This window comes from Macrobrachium nipponense, chromosome 2 (genome assembly GCF_015104395.2).
Source record: "Macrobrachium nipponense isolate FS-2020 chromosome 2, ASM1510439v2, whole genome shotgun sequence".
Lineage (NCBI taxonomy): Eukaryota > Metazoa > Arthropoda > Malacostraca > Decapoda > Palaemonidae > Macrobrachium > Macrobrachium nipponense.
The window spans coordinates 106,055,015-106,074,184 of record NC_087201.1 but is presented as its reverse complement, the minus strand read 5'-3'; the positions used below and the strand labels follow the sequence as shown (position 1 = coordinate 106,074,184).

The window sequence follows — 19,170 nt, the reverse complement described above, 5'->3', positions numbered from 1 at the left end:
CGATAACACAACACAACCGACCTAGTCGGTATAAAACGCAAGGGTCTCATGCAACCAAACTGACCAGAATGGTGCAACAAAACTGTAAGAACAGAGTCTTCGGTGGACCAAGAAAACAGGACCACTAGAGACCCAGACCCTAAATAACACTGGATGCCCTAAACTAACCTAATCAAGCAAAAACTATTACATCGATAAAATAATAATAGTAACGATAATAATAATAAAAATAGGGGAAAAAATAATGAGTGAAAGAGAAAGGAAGTCCAGGAGTGAACGACTGAATCCGAAGAAAAAGTCTACCACTCAGAGCTAGCCTAAGCCGATAAGGAGAGCAATGGCCAGGGTCTGGACAAAGGAAAACACTCAGATGCCTACTACTAGGTAGAGAGACATGCATGTATGAACTAACACCAGGGGTAGGCTAATTCCCCTAAACGATGTAAATAGTAGAATCAACATTGTATGTAATTAAAAGGGACTAGAGTAACACGTGAATAAAATGAAAGGAAAGGTTCCAAGGTATGGGAGACCTCGAAACCTAACCGAACATGAGGCGAGACAAGGCCGCCATGCGCTAGACCGGGAACCTGTCTTCGCACCTAAAAAACGGTAAAAACAAGTTCTTGGCTGGAAAAAACTAAACCCAAACCTTTTCAGGGCACTTAACTTAGCTGCTGCAATAGCTGCGCGTTCCATCTTGAAGAAATAAGGGATAAATCCACGAAAAACACAGAGCAAAACAAAACACGTGTGTCTCCTAGTCCGCTAACTGAAAGGATGACCACCAGAGGCGCGGCAGTTGGCGTGGCGTGGGGTGTAGTGGTAGTAGTTGCCGCCTCGACCAGTGGGTCAGCTCTCTCAGTTGGGGATTTTGGTGTGGGAGAATTCTAAATGGCAAGAAGTTCGTGGTAGTGGTCTCACTCGCCCTAGTTACCATACCGACACCCTTCTTTTATTTTGGGTGAGCGAGTCAGTTATACTGACATCTTCTTGAATTTATTTTTTCTCTGGTATTTGTTAGCTCATTTACCTTAGAAATAATGAACTAAAGGATTATTTCACGCAGCGACACGAACTGAGCCCAGAAAAAGTTTTGTTCATGAAGCTTACCTGGCAGATATATATATAGCTGTATTCTCCGAAGTCCGACAGAATTTCAAAACTTACGACACAAGCAGTGGTCGACCAGGTGCTTAGTACCCATTCCCGCCGCTGGGAGTCGGGTATCAGGAACCATTCCCATTTTCTATTCAGATTTTCTCTGTTTTCAGTACCTCTGTCTTAGGATTTTGTAAACTTTATTGCCGCTTAAGTATCCTAATTGTATATGCACGATGTGTACAGGGCATGTTTCTTTATTGAAAGATTGATGTAAGGAGTGTTAGAGTTTGACTGATTCCGAAGGGAAGACGTATGATTCGTATGTACGCAAATTAGAGCATGATTGAATCAGGCGGTCTTCCTCAAAGACTGCATCAGTAAACAGAAGTCAGGGTAGTGAACCTGCTAACCTTCTGGTACTTTGTTTTGTTGTTATTGTGGATTCCATCCGTATCTTGGAATCTAAAGTGCTCGCTCTCCAATCAGTGTTTTGAAGTGTAGTGCCCCTAGTGTTGTGGAGGGGGCGTCAGATCAGCCCTATAATGCCTCTAGGCCTGGACCTCTGTCGGACTCCCAGGACACAGGGAGTGGGCAAGTCGAAAGCCGAAGGAGGGTTACAGGGACTCCCCACCGATCTGGCGTCCCTTCGGCAGGACCTGAAGACGCTTCCCAGGCTGCCAAAGATCCTGCACGTGCAGGAATCCTGAAGGATTGCTTCTCGTCCTCCGAAGCGTCCTCCCCGCATGGGGGTTGGAACTTTCGGAAGGACTCGCGCCCTCTAAAGAGAAGCTTTATAGAAGAGGACGCTTCACGTCCTCTCTCTCGTCATGCGTTGCAAACGTCGCCTGAACATTTTTACAACTCCACCGCAGAAGAGAAACAGGACGTCATTGGAGCATGACGCTTTTGAGCGCCAGACGCCCTAACTTTGTTACTGTGAGAAGGAAGAAGGCGTCCCCTCGCCCCTCGCTTCTCACAGGATCAGCAACAGTTAGCCTCGTTTTTCACCAAGAGAGAGGCAGTACTGCGTCGCCGCAGGAAGGATTCGAGGCTGTCTGTTAAGAGAATCAGGCAGTCTCCTTCTCTTTAGGCAAGACGCTCGGCAATACCCTCGCGAGGACGTCTTTCAGGACGCTCGGCATTCTATGCATCAAGACGCTCGGCAAGCCCCTCGCTAGGACGCCTTTCGAGACGCTCGACACTCTGTCGAGAGGAAGCAACGTCATTACTCTCGTAGCAAGGATTGTTTTCCTGCTCTCCAAGACGCTCCCCCCCTCCTCTCCTCGTGGCGCTCCGTATACGGTACGTGATGTTCGCTCTGCTGCGAAGCAGGCTGTTGTTCAAGCTGCTAAGCTTGACGCCCGGCAAGCTGCTTTGCATAGTCAAGCAGCTCGCCAAGACGCCCCTCGCTCGTCCCTGAGGGACGCTCCGTCGGCTGCCAAGCATGATGCTAGTTCGGCAGCTAAGCTGGACTCTTCTCAAGCTGCTAAGCTGGACGCTTTTCATGCGGCTTCGTCACGAGCTGCTCGTCAGGACGCTCAGCATGACGCTTTTGTGGACGCTCGTCAGGACGTTGACATGGACGCTCTTCAGGATGCTCCTCAAGACGCTCCTTTATCGGACACTCTTCAGAACGCTCCACAGGACATTCCTTTACCGGAACTTCGCAAAGCTTCGTAGTTTGCTATTAAGCATTCCCGACTTTCATCTTGAACCCTACTTCAAGTAGGAGACCCCATTTTACGAGAGGAGCCTCAGGGTTTGATTGCTTCGTGGTCTGTTAAGGACCCTTCTCCTGTTCCCGTAAAGAAGACAGAGTCCTCGAGCGACTCGCAAGCTACGAATGAAGAAGAGACTACTTCGTCATCATCTTCATCTATCAAGGTGTCGACCCGCCTTCTATAAGACTTGTTTGCTGAGAAGTTTCGGCCCTCGGTCCCTTGCTCTCCTCTCGCTGTTGGCGTCGTCGAAGAGGAAGGCGCCTGGTCTCGTCAAGATGTCCTCTTCGCTTTCTACGAAGAGAGCGTTCAATAGAATCCATGACTAGATGGACTCCAGGAAAGCGCAAGGCAAGACTTCCTTTGTCCTACTTCCAGCGAGGTTAAGCGTAAGAGCAGGCATTTGATAGGAGACGGGAGAGGAAGCTGGTTGGAGAGTTCCTTCCTCTTCCCAGGACGATTTTACCATCCAGATAGACGCCCCGAGGAGTTCTCTCCCGTCCTCTGCTAAGGTTTCCTAAACACTTTCAGATCTGCATTGCCATCTGAAAGGGGTGTTCAGGACGATGGATATTTTTAACTCCTAGGTTGGTGTTTCGGAGCCCTGGACCTGCAGTCTCGGGGACCTGACTCTCTTTCTCTCGAATAACTATCCAACCTGCATGGATAAAGTAGTCAGGTTGGTTCTGATGATATGGCATCTAGAAGGAGACTAGTAAATTGAAGCAGATTTCGGTGTCATAAGACGCCTCTTTTGCGTTCAGGAAGGCGCTGCCTAAGGGAAACCTTCGGGTCCTACCTGCCGTAAGCCCAGTCTCTGAGCAGGAATCTTGCCCCTTCCTCGATTTCTACGGGAATCGGGAAGACTTTATGCTCAAAATTCCTAGATTACCTTTTGTCATATCCGTGGGTTCCCCCCCATTGACAAGATACTAAACGTTTTGTCAGGTAAGTGGGTAAGCCCCCATTGACAAAATATTAAACTCTTTGTCACGTAAATGGGTTAGTTTTCATTGACAAAGATCCCAATAACATTCTATCGCATAATCGGATAAGCTCTCATTGACAAGATTCAGAACTCTCATTCATTGGTTACTACCTCGCTGAGGCTCATCGGGGAAAAAGACTTGTAGACTATGTCCATGAAGTCTTCTGTCCGATAACATAAGAAGCTTGAGTTGTCCTCTTCGGTTCTCGGTTCTCACTTGAGGCTCTCCTGTGGCTAATACTAATTCGTTCTCTTGGCTAAGAGGATGAAGACAGTCGATCTACATTCCCTCTCTCCCTCGTCGAAGAAAGAATGTAGTAGGGAGATAGCTGTTCAAGTGGCCAAAATACTCTACTTATTTTACATTCGCGTCATATTGCTATTAAGCGATTGTATGGTTCAAGTTATATACGCATACCGTAGTTACCCCTATGGATGGCAACCAAGAGGACTTTTATTCTACTTACATTTAATTGGTACTTCCGGCAACCCTCCAGGAGTTTCCAGTTTCCCTTTTAGTTATTTTAGGTATTGTTACGACAACACCAGCTCAGCTTCTGTATTTAGCGAAATCTGTTTCGCCTAAATGTACCTGCTTGAGAGTTTCTTTCTGCTCAATGATGGTATCAAACATATTCCTTTGTAGAATGGAATAGCTGGCAACTCAGGCAGAATAGTGCGAGAAGGTGAAAGTAGACTACTGTCACTGTAGAGCCAGCTCAGTTCCAGCTGGTTGTCTGCCATGCACTGTCGGTTACGTCTCTGTCTCCTGCGGGATTGACTGACTAACCGTATCTCTGCCCTACAATCACGGACTTTAGCCTCGGGTTGAAGGGAATTCTCGCATGCATGAATGAACATCGCCTTCGCTTTGCGAAAATTTTTCAACAGAGATCTCTTAGACTTTTCGGTTCTGTTTACCGCACTGTAACAGAATTCTGTACGAGTCTACCGCGGCATAGCGCTATGATAATAATGCACACCTGCTTAGGCAAAGCGCAGCCTTATTGGGGAAGGAAACAGGCTCGGTGAAGGAATGGATGAGTCTGCTGGGGACCATTTCCTCGCTGGAGAAGTTTGTTTCCCTGAAGAGACTGTAATTCAGACCTCTCCAGTTTTTCCTACCGGAAAACTGAAATAACATCGAAGATATGGAAGTGATTCTGAACATTTCTCAGTCGGTCGACGATCACCTAAGGTGATAGCGAGAAGGTGCCAGGCATCTGGAGAGGGAAACAGATGTCCTGGCACATAATCTCAAAGAATTGGAAGCAATGAGGTTGGCTCTCCAGTTCTTCTAAGAACGAGTTGTTGACCGAGTGGTCCAGGTCAACTCTGACAATTCCACAGCTCTCGCATATCGCAAGAAGTATCGAGAAACACTCTCTCTGTCCCTGTTCGAGTTAACGAGAGAGAGCCTGTGGTGAGAACAGGCACGGAATGTAACGATCCTCAAGAGGTTCGTTACAGGATTGCAGAACGTCCATGCAGATCTTCTCGAAAGACGGTAGCAACTACTGACGTCCGAGTGGACTCTTCACTTAGAAGTATGTTGAGAGTTGTGGAGACTTTAGGGGCTCGTTTGATAGATCTCTTCGCAATGTTGAAGACGAAGAGGCTTCCTCTAGACTGCTCCCCTTTTTTCTCGATCCGGGAGCGGTAACAATAGACGCCATCCTATGGGTTTGGACGGTGATGGATGTTTAGTTTCTTTTCCCCTATTCAAACTCTTAGGAGTAAGTAATAAGATAATTTGCGGCATCAGAGGGAGCGAGGATGACGCTGATCACCCCATGTTGGCCGTCAAGCGACTGGTTCACAGAGGTCATGTCATCCTAGCGCACTTTCCAAGGACCCTTCCCGAGAGAGTCAATCTACTCTTACAGCCCCACTTCGAGAGGTACTACAAAACCTCTCCGCTCTGAGTCTAACTGCGTTCAGACTATCGAGAAGTTGACCAGAGCGGGAGGCTTTTCAAATCAGTGGCAAGTACAATTGCCAAGGCTTGAAGAGCTTCTTTTCTTGCAGTGTACCAATCAGAGTGGGCAGTTTTCTGGAGATGGTGCAGGAAGAATGGCTATTCCTCCACCTCGACCTCTGTGAATTAGATTGCCGTCTTCCCTTTCCGTCTGAGGAATGTGGATGAGCTGGCAGTTTCGACTATTAGAGGATACAGAAGTATGTTGTCGACGGTCTTTGGACTCAGAGGTTTGGATCTGTCGAACAAAGCCCTTCATGATCTTTGAGGTCTTTTGAAATCTCGAAACTGTCTAAATCGAAGCTTCCGACATGGAACTTAGACTTAGTCTGGAAGTTCCTGAGTCGAAGCCTTTTGAACCTCTCCTTTCTGCAAACTTGAAGCATGTGACCAGAAAGGCTAATCTTTCTAACCGCTCTAGCTATGGCAAAGAGGGTTAGTGAAGTTTAAGCCATCAGCAGACATATTGGCAGTGTGTTCTGTAAACCCTTCGTTCTTGGCTAAGAATGAAAACCTGTCTAACCCTTGGCCCAGAAACTTGGATATCAAGGGGATGGCACAAATTATTGGGCAAGAGCCAGAGAGAGTCCTGTACCCTGTCAGGGCTCTCAAGTTTTATCTAGATAAAACTAAAGGAAGTCGAGGTCCTTCGGACAATCTGCGGTGTTCCGTAAAAAGACCAGACTTGCCCATGTCAAAGAACGCCCTGGCGTTCTTTTTAAAGGCCTCTTACAAAGAGGCTCATTCGTCATGTTTGGACAAGGATTTGAAATCTTTTAAACTGAATGCTCACGAGGTGAGGGCGCGGCCTCGGAGGCATTTCAATAGAGCATGGCACTCAGTAACATCCTGAGTGCCGTGTTTTAGCGGAGCAACTCTGTGTTCGCTTCACACTACCTGTGAGATGTGAAGACGACATATGAGATCTGCTGCTCGCTAGGGCCATATGTGTCCGCTGACACAATCTTGGGGGCAAGAAGTACCACTCATCCTATCCTGTAGAAAATGGTTAGGAAGAGCTGTTAATTATAGTTGTTGGGTCGGCCGCCAGTGGCGGACTTCTCAATTCTTAGCTTTAGTTAAACATCCTTAACTTTGGCTAGGTTGGTCAGGTGGTGATATATATATTACTTCTTAGCCCTCATAGTATGGTCAATATGGTCTAGTCACATTGTGGTCACGCTCCCGTTGACAGATCATCTAGAACTCACCAGCTATACAGGTCACTACCTTGCTTGAGACTCTAGTAAAGCAAAAGCCGACTTGGGTGACAGTAATCACGAAGTTAGCTATGCTAACAGGTATGGAACCAAGATGTCAATCATCTGCATGTATGTGTTTCCTAAAATCCTATTCTGTTTCTCCCTACCTCCAAAGGTGGGATTCAGCTATATATATATATCTGACAGGTAAGCTTCATGAACCAAATGATATTGTTATGATACAATAAAGTTTGTTCATACTTACCTGGCAGATATACATATATAATCAAAGTGCCCACCCACCTCCCCTCAGGAGACAGTGGTAATAGAAAATCTGAATAGAAAATGGGAATGGTTCCTGATACCCGCCTCCCAGCGGCGGGAATGGGTACTAACCACCTGGCCGACCACTGCGTGTGTCGTAAGTTTTGAAATACTGTCGGACTTTGGAGAATACAGCTATATATATATATCTGCCAGGTAAGTATGAACAAACTTTATTGTATCATAACAATATCATTTTTTTCAAAAAATCACAGCACGCTTAATTTTCAAGATTAAGAGTTCATTTTTGTCTCCTTTTATTGTCATTGCCTGAAGTTTAGTATGCAACCATCAGATTGAAATTTTGGCACTTATCGTTATATATAAGGAAATATTTCAAAAATTCACCATAAATCAAAATATTGTGCTAGAGACTTCCAATTTGTTGCAATATGAAGGTAAATGATTAAATATTACTATAATGTAAAAGTTTTAGCTTACAATTGCGGTTTTCAACCATTTTGGTCGAGTCAAAGTTGACCGAAGGTTGAAATTTTGGCACTTATCTTTATTTATATGAAAATATTTCAAAACTGATAAAAGCTACAACCATGGTTGATTTTTGTTGTATTCTACATGAAATTGCGCACATTTTCATGTATAAAACTTTATGTAACGGCTAATATGAAATGGTGCAAACATTATGACAATCGGACAAAAAAAATTCTGAGTACTATTTTGGAACAGTTACTGCGCGGATGTAAAGAAAATGTTTTTTTTTTTCAAAAATTCACCATAAATCAAAATATTGTGGTAGAGCCTTCCAATATGTTGCAAAATAAAGGTAAATGATTGAATATTACTAGAATATCAGAGTTTTGGCTTACAATTGCATTTTTCAACCATTTCGGTCGAGTCAAAGTTGACTGTGGGTTGATATTTTGGCACTTGTTATTTATATGAAAATATTTCAAAACTGATAAAAGCTACAACGATGGGTTGTTTTTTGTTGTATTCTACATGAAATTGCACGCACATTCCCATATATAAAACTTTATGTAATGGCTAATATAAAATGTTGCAAACATTACGACAATCGGACAAAAAAATTTCTGATTTTTTCGGAAGAGTTACCTGGGTAACGCTTGTAAACAAAACAACAGCTTGATCCATGAACTCCCAGCATCCCTCAAGGTGTGTGATTCAAAATTTTTCGCAAAGTAGGCCTTTAACTATTGTTCCGCGAATTTTTAAAAAAACTTTTTTGCGTCTACGTTTCATACGTCAATTAAGCACCCAACAGACAATTTTTGTCAACATTTAATACGTCCAATAGGCGTTTAAGGGTTAATGACACCATCCTAAAGATAGTAGTCCCAATCATGTGCTATATGGAGCTATTACCATATCTTATTCTTTAAGAAATTATTTTATTGTCAAGCATATGGCTATACTATAGATAAATCTTGATATAGCCATGAACACACCACAAACATGATGGGTAGACTGTTGGTAAATGCTTGGGTGGAAATAGAAATTGCTGGTTAAGTATTACATGTGTTTCAGCTATTGAATAATCTTATATATAGTATTTCATTTAATTTTATTTATTGTAAGCCAAGTTGCTTAAGACTTTCTGCTTTGGGTAAATGGGACTCAATTATGTTGTTTATTCAAATACCTATACAGCACAATCAGCTTTTCCCAGGCATCTACTAAGAGCCATAGTATCACATCCATATTGTAGTAGGCTTTAATGCCATTAGTATACATAGACTGAATTTTGTGGATCTTGGTAGCGTACTTTTCATGACTGAGAGCAAAGTGCAAAGGTTTACATGTAAAAATAAAATGTTTATCATATCTTTTTTCTAATGTTTTTGTTTTATTTTTTTATTTTATATGCAGTATTCCAACAACTTGGCATACTTTACCTCTGTGTAAAGTTTAAGTGGACTGTATTTTACCACATCTTTTTTTATATTGATTGTTATATCTGTACAGTGTTCATAGATATGCTATATGCTAAAATTATTTTTTATTTTGCAGGTTCCACAAAAACATAACTTCATGTACAAAGGAAAGGTTGTAGATATAATGAAGTTTTTGTAAATATGATATAGTATATATGTACCAAAAATTATTTTTAGAATTTTTCTAGATTTTTTTTTAGAATGTAATACCTTTGATTTTGTTTACAAGGTAATAGGCCACATTATGCTGTTTTACAGTAGGTTTAATACAGTAGGTTTAATAAAGCTTATAAACTAATATTATATGTTGTAGTAATGCCTAATATGTCATGGTGTTATCTGATGGTGGAGCCATCTGCAGGCAAAAGAAGTCTCTCTCCATCAGTCCCAGGCCACAAAAGGGAAGAGTCCTCTTTCTCTTACTTTAAATGGACTTTGTGAAGTTCTACCTCATTCCCTTGGGTCTTCATTTCCTCATTTCCAAGCTCAGGAAAAAAAAAAAAAAAAAAGTGTCCTTTTTGTAGCAAGGATCCAGAATTCACTGCCAAAGGGGGGATGTGCAACCCCCTACTCATATTAAGAATTGTAAGTCACATAAAGGAATTTACTGCCTCTTCAACCATATCATAACCTTTCAGTCATACAAAGCAACCTAGAAAAGAGACCGGTGTTGAGTTAGGAAGTCATTTCTCCATTGGAGAAGGCAGCATTAGAGGAAGTACCGGCTACTTTGCTGGGCCTTTTACAACAGGCCATTCAACGAGTTCGATTCTTGGGTATTCCATTGAAGTGTGAGAAATGTGTATTTCTGGTGATAAAGGTTCACTCTCGACATAGTTCGGAAGTCATGTAAAGCTGTTTGTCCCATTGCTAAATAACCACTGGTTCCATGTAATGTAAAAACACCATACAAACAAAAAACAGGCCATTCCAAGTTCCACCAGCCCGAGAAGAGTCTACTTAAGACTCAAAGGTCTGGAAAAACTAAGCCCTATCAATAATAACATTCCAAGTTCCAAGGGCTGATAGAGTTTGGAGGCCAGTCTTAGGCATATCCAGGCTCAACCTGTGTGTCCATTGTTCCCCCCTTTTTTTTTATGAAGTCAGCCTCTACTGTCTTTTGCTGGCATGGAGAAAGGTACGTACACGGATGTTTACAGTGGACATAAAAGATGCGTATTTTCATGTCCCCATTCAAGGAAGTTCTTAAACAGCCTTTGGGGGAAAGACTAATCAATGTAAGTTCCTTGTTTTGTGTTGAATTCCACACCCCCAAGTTTTCACTATGGTTTCTCTTATTAAGAATATACTTATGTACCTCAATGACTGGATTATCTTTGCAAAGTTCAAGGAGGATTGCCTAAGGGAAAGGGAGCAGGTACTTGGCTTGGTAAAAGCCCTAAGCATAGTACTAATAAATGTCACAAAGCCATCTCTGGAACCTACACAAAGAGTGACCTACCTGGGCATGGTAATTGATTCTGTTCTTTTCAAGGTTTTTCCGACAAGCTTGAGTAGACAATTTTTTATTAATCTCTTCAGGGAGAATGCCTGCTAATGCAGGTGGTATTCTTAGGCCACATCTCTGGAAAAGCTAATTCCAGGTGCTCGACTTTGGATGATACCTTTTCAGTGTGTGCCCAGACAGTTGCCAAATGCACCTTTGCCAAAGGACATAAAGATGAAAGAACACGAAACCGAATAGAAACAAAGCTGAACAGACACAAAGCTGAATATACATGAAACCAAAGGGACAAAAATAAAAGCAAAAAACACTTATTAGGCAATGTTTCTCAAGCTAAGAAATTTGAAATTTATATGAAAAACATTTTACCCATGGAATTTATTAAAATAACGCATGGTGGTAAAAAGCTCCTTCTTAATGTATGCACATACAGTGTTGATAAAAAAATCAAGGAAACCACATACTACTGGAGTTGTGAGAAACAAAGTGTGTAGTGCAAGAATCATAACTATAAATGCTACCAAACAAGGGAGTGTTTGAGATTATTCACATCCTCTGGATGGTGTCAAAATAATGTTTTCATACATTCAACTTCCCTGTCAGATATATACTTAGCTATAGACTCCGTCGTCCCCGACAGAAATTCAAATTTCGCGGCACACACTACAGGTAGGTCAGGTGATCTACCCGCCTGCCGCTGGGTGGCAGGAATAGGAACCATTACCATTCTTGAGCCAGATTTTCTCTGTCGCCGGTACTGGTAACATCGTTTGCTAGTTCCTCCTGACTTTGACTTCCGAATTTCATTACGCCGTTGATCTTTTGGACTGCTATTTGGTGACGTATTGGATCTTTGGTTTGGCATACGCTATTGTGGACTTCTTTTTTTTTTTTTTTTTTTTTATTTGGAATTTTCTCATAATGTCTGACGTTTCGATTTCGTTCAGAGTGTGTGTGAATGAGAGTTGTTATGTGAGGCTACCGAAAGCTTCGGTAGATCCTCACACCACTTGTAAGAATTGTAGAGGGAATGTATGCTCACAATTGAATACATGTGATGAATGCAAGGATTTGAATGAGGAGGAATGGAAGATGCTTGATTCCTACTTGAGAAAGTTGGAAAGGGATAGGGCTAGAAAAGCCTCTTCCAAGAGTGTGAGTAGGTCGGTCTCTAACGAGCCAGTTAGCGGACGATTGCCTATCTCTAACCCAATTGTTTCCTCCCATACAGCTTTACCTTCTCAATTATCTGATTCGGCAAGTTCAGCATCTGAAATTGCGAGTCTGAAAGCTTCGCTTCTGGAAATGGAGCGTAAACTAAAGGAACTAGAAGGTAAGTGCAGTGAAAGTGTTCCCAGTGAAGTGGAGGGTGCGTCTGATCGGCTCTGTCTTGCTCCCAGGCCTAGACCTCTTTCAAGCTCCCAAACCCAGAGGAGAAGAAATGTCGAAAGCCGCAGGGAGGTTTCAGAGAATCCCCACCGGTCAGGCGTCCCCTCGGCAGATTCTGTAGTTGTGTCCCAGTCTGCCAGGAGCCTGGCGCCAGCCAGATGTCAGGCTCCTGTCAGGCGCAAAATGCTGTCAAGGCGAGAGGATTTATATAAATATCTAGAAGAGCCTGAATCTCCTACTAGAAGAAAAGCGCCTGAGGCGTCTGGATCGAGGCGTAAACCGTCTGAAACTTTGGTAGTCAGACGTAAGGCGCCTGAAACTCCTGAAATCAGACGCAAAGCGTTTGAAACTCCTGAAACGAGAAGAAAAACGCTTAGGACTCCTGAAATGAGACGCAAAGCGTCTGGGGCGTCTGAATCAAAACTCAAGGCTCCTGAAATGAGGCGCGAAGCGCCTGAAGCTCCTGAGGCGAGGCGCAAAGCGCCTGGAGCACCTGAAATGAGGTGCAAAGCACATGGAGAGCCTGAAGTGCCTGAAACGAGGCGCAAAGCGCCTGGAGAGCCTGAAGCGCCTGAAACAAGGTACAAAGCGCCTGGAGAGCCTGAAGCGCCTGAATCGAGGCGCAAAGCGCCTAGAGCGCCTGAAATGAGGCACAAAGCGCCTGAAGCTCCTGAAGCCAGGCGTAAAGCGCCTGAAGAGCCTGATCTTAGGCGTAAAGAGCCTAAACCTACTACCAAGCGTCGAGCGCCTGACATCCATCATATGATAAGCAGGCGCAAAGACTTATACGAACTAGAAGGACCAAGCTTCAGGCGCTATGATTCGGAAACATTATCAGAGTTTGAAGCGGACTTGGAGGCTCCTCTTTGGGATTTTTCTCAGGATCAGTTTTCTCCTGACAGGGTCTCTAGACGTCGCACAGGCGGCCGTAGCCCCTGTCTGGAAGGGCTTGATTCTGAGAAAAGCGAGAGACATTTAAGGACTTCCCCTGATAGGGACGAGAGTTGTCGCACAGGTGGCCGTCGTCCTTGTCAGGAGGGCCTTAGTGTAAAAGGACAACATCGGCCTTTGCCTGGCAGGGACTCAAGACGTCGCACAGGCGGCTGTAGCCCTTGTCAGGTTGCAGTCGGTGTTGCTACGAGCCCTTCACCTTCCCGAGAGAGGAGTCCTCCTCCTCCAGTTGCGCACTCATCTCCGAATAAAACTCAGCAAGAATTAGAAGATGTCTCGGACTCTGAAGAAAATAAGGGGGCAGGTCTTACAGACTATAAGACATTGACAGCCCTCTTATTAAAAGAATTTGGAGAGTCCCTGAGTCCTGCTGCCCCTCCTTCTCCTCGGTCTTTATTTTCAAGTACGAAGACTGCAAAGTCTTCCTCCTTTTTGAAGATGCAACCAACCATCTCAATGAAGAGGGCTTTGCAGTCTTTTGGAAATTGGCTTAAAACCAAGGACGAGGTGGGAAAGACTGTGTTTACCTGTCCCCCTTCTAGGCTATAGGGAAGGAGAGGGATTTGGTACAGCACAGGAGAATCTACGGGACTTGCTCTTCCCTCATCTGCTGAAGTGGACTTCTCGACCTTGGTGGATTCGGCGAGGAGACACGCACTTCCATCGGCCAAAACAAGCTGGTCAATGTCCGAAATGGACCATCTCCTCAAGGGAATATTCCATGTCTTGGAAGTTTTTAACTTCCTAGACTGGTCCCTTGGGGCTTTGGCCAAGAAGACACAAGACCCTCAGTTTTTAGAGCCAGAAGTCTTGCATAGCATTCTGGCCTGTATGGATAAGGCGGTGCAGGATGGATCGGCTGAAGTGGCATCCCTTTTCGGGGCAGGAGTATTGAAGAAGAGGTCTGTCTATGGTTCTTTTCTAACCAAGGCAGTCTCTCCAGTACAGAGGGCTTCTCTTTTATACGCCCCTCTGTCTAAACAATTGTTTCCTTCTCAGTTAGTGAGGGATATTTCCCACACGCTTACTGAGAAGGCAACACAAGATTTGCTGGTACAATCTGCTAAGAAGCCTAGACCAGCTGCTCCTGTCGCGAAGAGGGAGCCAAGAACTGCCCAACAGCCCTTTCGAGGTAGAACTTCTAGCCGAGCCCCAAGGAAGAGAGGAGGGGAGAAAAGAGAAAGATCTTCTATCAGAGTCCCGAGAAAGAATCCTAAATGAGGTTCCAGTCCTCCAAGCACCAGTAGGGGCCAGGCTTCTGAGATTTTCAGAAGCATGGGCTTCAAGGAAAGCGGATTCTTGGTCCCTACAAGTTCTCAAGAAAGGATACCTCATCCCCTTCAGGAACAGACCTCCATTGACGACGACACCGAGGGAGCTGTCAGCGAGATACAAAGACCCTGTAAAAAGAGATGCCCTTCTCGTGTTGGTACAGCAGATGTTGGAGAAGGAGGCCATCGAGAGAGTACAGGATCCGCACTCTCGGGGCTTTTACAATCGCCTCTTTTTGGTGCCAAAAGCCTCGGGAGGGTGGAGGCCGGTCCTGGATGTGAGTGCATTGAACCGCTTTGTGGAGAAGACGAAGTTCTCCATGGAGACATCCAATTCGGTCCTCTCTGCTCTCCGTCCAGGAGATTGGATGGTCTCCCTCGACCTTCAAGATGCTTACTTTCACGTCCCCCTGCATCATTCGTCGAAGAAATATCTTCGGTTCATGGTGCAGGGAAGGATTTATCAGTTCAGGGCTTTGTGCTTCGGCCTCTCGACAGCTCCTCAGGTGTTTACGGCGTTGATGAGGAACGTAGCAAGATGGCTACATCTGAAGGGGGTGAGGATATTGCTTTACTTAGACGACTGGCTTATAAGAGCACAGTTAAAACAACAGTGTTTGGAGGACTTGGAGATAACTCTGCAATTAGTCAGATCTCTCGGATTGCTCGTGAACCTCGGGAAATCTCACACGATCCCCAGCCAGACCATCGTCTATCTGGGGATTCGGATGGATTCTCGGGATTTTCGAGCATATCCATCCCAAGAAAAGATTACAAAAGGGGTGGAAAAGATCTCGGTCTTCCTAGAGAAAGAACGAAGCTCAGCGAGGGAATGGCTCAGTCTTCTGGGCACCCTTTCGTCGCTAGAGCAGTTTGTTTCTCTGGGGAGGCTGAATATGAGACCCTTGCAGTTCCGTCTAAGAAGAAGTTGGAACAGGAAGAAGGGAGATCTTATGGATACCTTTCCCATAGAGGAGAGCATCAAACACCACTTGCGATGGTGGTTAGAACCGCTAAGAAGGAACGAAGGAGGGTCCTTATCTCTTCAGAACCCTCACCTAGTGTTGTTCTCCGACGCGTCGGACATGGGATGGGGAGCAACACTAGGGACGAAGGAGGTGTCAGGCATCTGGACGGAAGAACAGAAGACCTGGCACATAAACGCAAAAGAACTCATAGCCGTACACTTGGCACTGAGGCATTTCGAGAACGAAGTCAGAGGCGTGGTGGTCCAGGTCAACTCGGACAACACCACGGCTCTGGCATATATCAGAAAACAAGGGGGGACACACTCTTTCTCCCTTTACGAGCTGGCAAGGGATCTGTTGATCTGGACGGAGGAAAGAGGGATACGGCTCCTGACGAGGTTCGTTCAAGGAGGGAGAAACATAAGAGCGGACAGATTAAGCAGAAAGAACCAGGTCCTTCCAACAGAATGGACCCTTCATTCACAAGTCTGCCAGCAACTATGGTTTCTTTGGGGGAAGCCTCAAGTAGACCTATTTGCAACGTTCCTCTCCAGAAGGATGGAAGACTTTTGCTCGTTGGGGGACGATCCCAGAGCCCTGTCAATAGATGCCATGCTCATGAACTGGACGGGTATAAACGCGTATGTGTTTCCCCCATTCAAGATGCTGGGGGAAGTAATGAGGAAGTTCATGTCCTTGGAAGGAATGAGGATGACATTTATCGCTCCTGCAAGAGAATGGTTCACAGTGGTACAGGAATGGATAGTGGACTTCCCCAGATCTCTTCCCGAAAGGACAGATCTGCTCAAACAACCCCACTTCGAGAGGTACCACAAAAACATCCACGCTCTCGCCCTGACTGCCTTTCGACTATCGAAAGACTGGTCAGAGCAAGAGGCTTTTCTCGCAAAGCTGCAAAAGCAATTGCTAGAGCAAGAAGGTCCTCAACCATGTGGATATACCAATCGAAGTGGGAAGTTTTCCGTAGATGGTGCAAGGCGAAGAAGCTGTCCTCCTCCGATACCTCTGTGACCGAAATTGCTGATTTTCTTTTATATTTACGAGAAAAAACTCAGCTAGCAGTGTCAACCATTAAAGGTTATAGAAGCATGTTGTCTGCTGTATTCAGGAATAGGGGCCTGAACATAGAGAATGACAAAGATCTGCATGATTTAATTAGATCATTTGAGACGACAAAATCAAGAACTTCTCTCACCCCTAGTTGGAACCTAGATGTGGTTCTCAGATATCTAATGTCAGAGAGATTCGAACCTCCCGATAAAGCATCTTTCAGAGACATAACAAGAAAATGTATTTTCCTAATAGCTCTCGCTACTGCGAAAAGAGTGAATGAGTTGCAAGCTCTAGACTTGAGATTGGGTTTTAAGGGGGACTCGGCTGTATTGTCTTTCAGGCCTTTGATTTTAGCTAAAAAGGAAAATCCCTCGAGACCTTGGCCTAGGACTTTTGAAGTAAAAGGGCTTTCTCAATTAGTGGGAAATGAGATGGAAAGAACATTATGCCCTGTGAGAGCTTTGAAGTTTTACTTGCAGAAGAAGAAGCAGTTGCAGGGCTGCAATCAAAGCCTATGGTGTGCTGTTAAAGACCCGAGAAGATCAATGTCAAAAAATGCTTTAGCTTTTTTTGTTAGAAATGTTATAACTGAGGCTCACATGAGTTGTGATAGTGATTCATATAAGACATTAAGGGTTAAAGCACACGAGGTACGTGCAGTTGCTACATCGTTGTCGTTCAACAAGAACATGTCGATGAAGAACATCTTAGCAGCCACGTGCCATGTATTGGAGGTGTAACTCAGTGTTTGCCTCACATTACTTGAAAGATGTGAGGGTAACATACGAGAAATGCTTCTCTCTGGGACCTTATGTATCAGCGGATACAGTGCTGGGGAAAGGAGAGAAGACTGATCCTTAAATTTGTTTTTTGTCCTTATATTTTATATAATGTGATTTTAAAATAATTTGGTGTTGAGTTTTTAGGTTGTTTGAAAGGCGTTTGGGGATAACGCCTTTCAATCGTGAATACTAATCCACGGTTAGGATCGGGTGATCGGGATCAGTGTTGTACTCCTTTGTATGCCAATAGGCATAGGTATATTGTCATGTAAGTGGATAGGACCCCAGTGACAATTGCCATCAGGTTCTGTTGAGTAAGTGGATAAGACCCCATTGACAGTCCTTTCAAGAGTTCTCAGCCATAGGGCACACCCTCGCTGAAGCTTTTGAGGCGAAGCAGACTTCTAAGCACAAGCTATGAAATCTTCCGCCTAAACAGGTAGGAACCAGGGTATTGTTAATTAACTTTTATTACCTACAACATATGTTGTTTACCTGTCCGATCAGTAATTAGCTGTCTCTTACCCTCCACCAAAGGTGCCAATCAGCTAAGTATATATCTGACAGGGAAGTTGAATGTATGAAAATTATATTGTTATTGTACAATAAAGTTTCATACATACTTACCTGGCAGATATATACGATTGTATGGCCCACCCAGCCTCCCCTCAGGAGACAGGTGGAAGAGAAAATCTGGCTCAAGAATGGTAATGGTTCCTATTCCTGCCACCCAGCGGCAGGCGGGTAGATCACCTGACCTACCTGTAGTGTGTGCCGCGAAATTTGAATTTCTGTCGGGGACGACGGAGTCTATAGCTAAGTATATATCTGCCAGGTAAGTATGCATGAAACTTTATTGTACAATAACAATATCATTTTAAAACCTTTGTATATTCTTGAAAAATTGCTTCTAAGCATTGCCAGTTCTCTGCTTATGAGAGAACTGCTTGAACGATTGGTAAGGCAAGCAAGAAATGTTAACGAGAGGGAAGACTTGAGTATAATGATAACACATGGAAAAAACTTTCGGCTCCATGACACTATGTATTATTATTACCAGTTTTTCAACAGAGAAGAATTTGAAATTGTGCCATCTAGTAAATAGACATGGTTTGGCAGCGACACATTTGACTCTGCTCCTCTCAGGAAACAGCTGTATATTATACATGCTAATATTTCAGAGAGCAAAACCTTGCCATTAGTGTATTGCATTGCAAGTAACAAAGAAGAGAAAATGTATGGCAAAAATGTTACATTTTTGAAAACTAAAAAGTAAAAAATTATTTTTTGAGGTGCACCAGGATTTTCTTACAATTAATCATGTATACAAAAATAAAAGCATGGATGCCAAATATAGAAGGAAATGCTACAAAACCATACATTTTCTCTTCTTTGTTACTTGCAATGCAATATACTAATTATGTAAACATAATTAATTCTAAGAATGTCCTGGTGTCTCAAAACATTATTTTTAACATTTTAGTGCATTTTAATAAAAGCTTGTTTTAAAAGATTTTTTTTATTTTTTTATTTTAAACTTTTTAGTATTGACAAATTGTAACAGATATGATTGTAGCTAACGAAATTGTATGTGATATCCTGTCAAGCCAAAAAAGGTGTGAAAAATCTGTAGTTATTAACTTATTCTACAGTCGAAGAAGGTATGAAAAATCCAAAGAGTTATTCACTTCATACAAATCCTGAGATACTGCTGACCTATTGAACATGTAATGTCGTATTGTCACTGGGATCGAGTAACTATGCAAAATTTCAAGTCCATCAGATAAAAGGATCAAGTAAAAAATTGAATTACAAGTTTTGACCCAAACAATCAGACACGTAGAAGTCAAGTTAAATGAAAGTGTAAAAACAAAGGTGTTCAGGATCCAGTTCAATAGCAATAGACTTCCAAATGAGTAGTAATAAATACAAATGAGTAGCAATAAATAACATTTAAAAAAAGCTTTCCCAGTATATCAGTAAGTGGTTGTTTCTATCATTTTGGCCAATGTTTATGGCAGAATATCCAGTCTTGTGGACTGC

General features: G+C 43.6%; 1 protein-coding gene across 2 annotated transcripts in view; it reads left to right on the top strand.

The window, feature by feature from the left end:
- The window catches only part of LOC135220889 (uncharacterized), a 115,002-nt gene extending 105,477 nt beyond the window's left edge, over nucleotides 1–9,525 (top strand). For both annotated transcript variants that reach the window (XM_064258499.1, XM_064258498.1), the window contains exon 5: nucleotides 9,304–9,525. In XM_064258499.1, the coding sequence (XP_064114569.1) occupies nucleotides 9,304–9,366 (63 nt within the window). In that variant the 3' untranslated portion in view covers nucleotides 9,367–9,525. The remainder of the gene's footprint in view (nucleotides 1–9,303) is intronic.
- Nucleotides 9,526–19,170: the final 9,645 nt, after the last annotated feature.